General features: G+C 55.3%; 1 protein-coding gene across 1 annotated transcript; it reads left to right on the top strand.

Annotated features, from left to right (window-relative positions):
- Nucleotides 1-395: 395 nt before the first annotated feature.
- Nucleotides 396-3,589, top strand: LENG1 (leukocyte receptor cluster member 1). The gene is made up of 5 exons (XM_019501710.1): nucleotides 396-592; nucleotides 1,271-1,453; nucleotides 2,298-2,566; nucleotides 2,856-3,253; nucleotides 3,574-3,589. Exons 1-4 carry the CDS (start codon nucleotides 461-463, stop codon nucleotides 3,091-3,093), a joined length of 822 nt encoding a protein of 273 aa, XP_019357255.1. The 5' UTR covers nucleotides 396-460; the 3' UTR covers nucleotides 3,094-3,253; nucleotides 3,574-3,589.
- The last annotated feature ends 1,213 nt before the right edge of the window (nucleotides 3,590-4,802 follow it).

Here is a 4,802-nt window from a genome sequence, read left to right as displayed (position 1 = left end):
GGCTCTGGGTGGGGTTTTTGTCTTATGGTTCCAATCAAGGGGCTCAGCGTCAGGGGGCGTGGCTCTGGTGCACCAATCAGGGACGAGGAGGTTGGGCAAAGAGGTAAGGAAGCTAATCAGACTCCAGGGAGGTCAGTTAAGTGGGTGTGAGGAGAGAAGGGGCAGCGGCCTGGTGGGAGTGTGGAGGCTGCAGCAGGCCGATCAGCACGCACGGCTGGGGCAGTCACGAATTTCGTCAGGGGAGGCGGGACAAACACGCACCAATCAAGGAGCGCACAGTTCTGAGCTCCAATCAGAGCCAGGGCAGAATCGCTTGCAGCCAATCAGACACCGCGCCGAGGGGGTGGGTCTTTAGTGCACCAATGAGATAAAGAACAGGAAGAGCACAACACCCCAGTCAGTAAGCGGACTCGTGACCCAGAAGCGGAAGTGGGGAGAGAAACCTGGCTGCGGCACAGCCATGAATATCCTCCCCAAGAAGTCGTGGCACGTGCGAAACAAAGACAATGTGGCCCGGGTGCGGCGGGACGAGGCCCAGGCTGAGGATGAGCGTCGGAGGCGGGAGGCTCGGGCCTTGCTGGCTGAGCAGGAGGTGAGTCACTGCGCAGGCGCGGAGCTCGGGCCGGGCGCATGGCGTTTGGTCACGTGACTTAGATGGCTATTGCCTTAAACCATTTTCAAGGGGTGTTAGGAGCAGAAATCTCAGCCAAACCATTTGCCAACGGGGCGGGGCACAGAAAATCCCTGGGGACTAAACTATTTCCAAAGTGCGGGGAGGGGGAGAGGAGGGAGCTGGCTTGAACCACTTATGAATTGCGTGGAGGATGAAAGAAAAATGGAATAACCCGTACTAATGGGGGAGGAGGAAAAAGAAACTAGACTGTACTGCTTCCAGCTGTGGGGAGGAGAGGGCAAAGAAGAGATCCTTCCCCAAGCAGTGCCCAGCTGGGGCTGGAGGGGGAGGCCCTTGGGCCACATTTCTTCTTCCAGCAGTGTGGGTTTCTGCTCCTCCCTTGGACAAGGAGAACCCCAGGGACCTGTGGGCTCCACACTGCCTCCTCTGTCTTTAATTACCCTTGCCCTTGGGTGACAAATCTGTGGAATCTCAGCCCAGATTCCTGCTGGCTTTATTATTTGTAGCAGCAGCACCCTCCACCTGCCCTGGGGCTGGCCCCCTTCCTCAAGGCCAGGTACTGAATAAGCCACAGAGTCCAGCAAGTCCTGGCCCTGAACCCCCATCCTTCCCCTGACAGCCACATCCCACCTGCAGGCACGGACCAAGTTCCTGAGAAAGAAGGCACGGCTCTTGGCCCTGCCGGAGCCCAATGGCAGGTTGGAGCTGGCCCTCTGCAGTGAGCAGCCACACCACATTGACCTCTTCCGGGACCTGGAGGATGGCAAGGGCAGCAAACCAGGGAACAAGGAGTATGAGGAGGAGAAGCGCAAGGAGAAGGTAACGGAAGAAGGCTTGCACATCTGAGGCCCCAGGGGACCTGATTGGACACCTGTGGGGACGGGCTGCCCCCACTCATAAGAGCTGTCACTGACTGGGTCACCCCATAGGTCCATCATACCCAGTCCCCTGCATCATGTGGGCAGAGTGCGGATGCTGAGAGAGTGAACAGGGCATGACCAGGGCTTTTCCTCTGTCACTTGCAACCTCCCAGCATTTAAGGTCCAGGAAGCTCTGAGTCACAGGCTGTATTGTTAATGCCCAAGCTCTATAGCTACTACTGCCCTTTTCCTCCAAGAATTTGTCCAGTCCCTTTTTTAAATCTGGCCGTCAGCTTCCACCACATCCGGTGGCAATGGGTTCCCCACTTGAGTTGCACACTGTGTGAAAAAGGTTCCTTTAAACTTACTGCCTGCCACTTTCATTTGGTGACCCCTAGTTCTTGTCTCGTGAGTGACAGCAAATAATAAATCCATGTCTACTTTCTTTTGACCATTTAGTATTTTGTAAACCCTTTTCATGTCCCCTTATGCAGCTCTTTAAGCTGAACAGGCCTAGCGCTTTAGTTCTCATATGGAAGCCCTTCCATACTACTATACCACTCTGGGACTCTGATGGGGCAGGGATGTGACTCCACTGTCCATCCCCACTGGCCCAATTACAGCTGTGCTTGGCAGTGGCCCCAAAGCATTTGCACCCTGCTGTATCCATCCCCCATCCCTCAAAATCTTAAGAGCTGTATCTCTTGAGTACAGGCCAGTGGAGGGAGCATCTACCCCCATGGGCCTCAGTTGAAGAAACTACCCCTCCATTCAGACTCCTATCATACCCCTGCCATGCACAGGAGCACCAGGAGAAGGCCATCGGGCTGCTGACATATCTGGGACAGAGTGCAGCCGAGGCCCAGACCAACCCACCCTGGTACCAGGAGGCCCCAGACCGCAGCAAGGAGGCAGCTGACATGGTCAGGGATGAGAAGCTGAAAGGGAAGCTGGACCCCCTCAGGGAGATGAAAAAGTACCTACGGAAGAAAGGGGAACAAAAGAAACACAAGAAAGAAAAGGAGAGGCACAAGGAGAAGGACAGGCGCAAAGAGGAAAGGAAGGGAGTGGGGTGAGTAGGACATGAGCAGGGCTGGATCCTGGTATTCTGTGTACTGGAGCAGGGCTGGGCCTGTGCTGTAGACTTCTTCCTACATATCCCAGCATGCCAGCAACTTCAGGCCACAGGGACTACAGCCCACAGCCTGTCCCTCTTTTTTTCTCTTGTCCCTATGAAGGTTGGGAGGCCAAGTGGGAAGTTCTTTCCCCCCCCCTCCATCTCCTGCATACCCTGTTTCTGCTCCCAGCCAGCCCTCACTCCAGCTGCCAGGAGGATGTTAACCCCTTGCTCTTTGTCCCAGGACTTCTGGCCCCACTTCCCTGGAGGAGCTGAGGCAGGAGCGGCTGCAGCGAGAGAAAGCAGAGCAAGCCAAGGCAGAAGCCCTGCTGGCGGGGATGCGGGGAGGGTCAGCCAGCTGCAGGGAGGAAGAGATGGATGACAGGAGACGCTGCTACAATTCCCAGTTCAACCCACAGCTGGCCCGGAAACCCCGGGGCCAGGAAGAGGAGCAGTGCAGAATGGGTGCTTTGGAGCTCTAGACATAGAACTGCCTGAATAGGCACTATAGCAGGCCCAGGGTTCTGAGGACAGAGAATGAGGCGGCTCTGGCTCTTTGAACCACAAGGATGTTTCTGTTCCAAGGACACAGGATGTCCTTTTTGTTACACCTCCCCTTAGCAATGCCCCTTGGACTGACCTGTGGTAGAGTGGTGCAGTCCCTCTAGTCCTTCATGGACTGTGAAGCCCCGTCTTAGTTGCATGTAGGATTTGCAGGGGCACTATGTATTAGACACAGACCTCATGTTTTAGCAGGCAATTGGAAGGAGGAAGGGGAAAATAAACCCCTTGGTGGTGGAGCTGAAGCAGATGAGTTCCAGCTGCTGCCTCCAAGCCCTGGCAGTACAGGAGCTGTCAGGGTTGTAGCTATAGACCTGTGCACTAATAAAGGCTGTATGTAATTTGATTTGGTTTCTGGCTGGCATTGGACGGAGAAATCTGGCTGGAGCAGCGAGAACCAGGGACTGGCAAGGGGGCCAGTGAATGGAGACAAGGGTCTAATTTGCACCTAGCAAAGAGGAATGGGCCTTGTTGCTCCCTGCTGCTTAATTCCAAATGAAAGGGACCAGCCCTCCCTAGGCAGGGCAGAGCAGCAGAGGTGTAGGGGGCAGTAGAAGGCCTCTACTCCCATTCAGAAGTCCTGAAAAACTGCTGACACTAGCCCTTCTGCCGCCTGGGCAAGGCCAGTGCCTACAACCTCAGAGGACCCATGGCAAGGCTCTCAGCCAGGTGGGGCTGCAAGAACAGGCACCTGCCTGGGATGTAGCACCCCACCCCACCCCTTCATGGAACACACCAGACAGCCACCTGGGCAAGGGAAGAGATGCTCTGGAACATACTAGCTTACCACCTGTCACGGGGATGCAGCATGCAACCCCCAACCCAGGACTGTACCTTGTCACCTACAAGGTAGAGTGGGGGTTGTCAAGGCCTCCTCTCCCAGCATGTACTACCTCTGTCACCTGTAGCATGGGATCCCTCAGGTATTTTCAGGACCAAAATAAGCTCTGCCCTGGACTAAGCTTGACAGCCCAGCAACTGACTGCACTCATGGAAGTGGGGTGAAGGTAGAATCTCTATTTCTCTCACAGCTTGAAGAGGCAGCAAACAGAGAACCCAGGTGTCCTGGCTCTTCTGCCCTCCCAGAGCCAGAAGAACCCAGGCATCCTGACCCAGTTGATAGCACAAAGAACTCAGACATCCTAGCCCTCCTGCTATAACCCACCAGACCCCCCACCCCGCCCTTTCCCTCCCAGAGCTGGAAGAACTCAAGTATCCTGGCTCTCAGCTGAGGCGCTGCAGCAGCCCCTGCATCTCCCAGCTCCCGCCCCCCTTACCTTGCTGATGTTCTCCGTGGCGCAGAAAGAAAAGTGGCCGGTTGACTGTTACATTTTTTTTCCTTTTCCCCGTTTCTTGCGTGAGAAGACATCATATAAAACTATTTATTCATAAATATTTTCCAAAATGAAAATAGGCTTACGAAAAATATTTTAAACACCGGCCCTGCCTGGCCCCGCCCAGGCGGATCTATCGTACGGTGCCCACAGCCTTGGAGAAGGGGCGCTTGGGAGGAGGGGGGGAGCAGGGCAGGGAGCAGAAATTGAGGGAACAGACCCCCCCACCCCTGCTTTTTAAATTTCTGGCCCCCTCCATCAGGTGACCTACCAACAGAAGGGGGGGGGGGGGGAAA

Source organism: Gavialis gangeticus, unplaced genomic scaffold (genome assembly GCF_001723915.1).
Source record: "Gavialis gangeticus isolate Ggan-Ray unplaced genomic scaffold, GavGan_comp1, whole genome shotgun sequence".
Lineage (NCBI taxonomy): Eukaryota > Metazoa > Chordata > Crocodylia > Gavialidae > Gavialis > Gavialis gangeticus.
Note: the sequence above shows the minus strand (reverse complement) of the source record. Positions and strands in the feature narration are given on the sequence as shown.

Bases quoted from the DNA above. Each gene is read 5' to 3' on its own strand.
- LENG1 (XM_019501710.1), top strand. From the start codon at position 461: ATGAATATCCTCCCCAAGAAGTCGTGGCACGTGCGAAACAAAGACAAT. The intron at 593-1,270 runs GTGAGTCACTGC...TCCCACCTGCAG, and splicing joins CCTTGCTGGCTGAGCAGGAG to GCACGGACCAAGTTCCTGAG. The intron at 2,567-2,855 runs GTGAGTAGGACA...TCTTTGTCCCAG, and splicing joins GAGGAAAGGAAGGGAGTGGG to GACTTCTGGCCCCACTTCCC.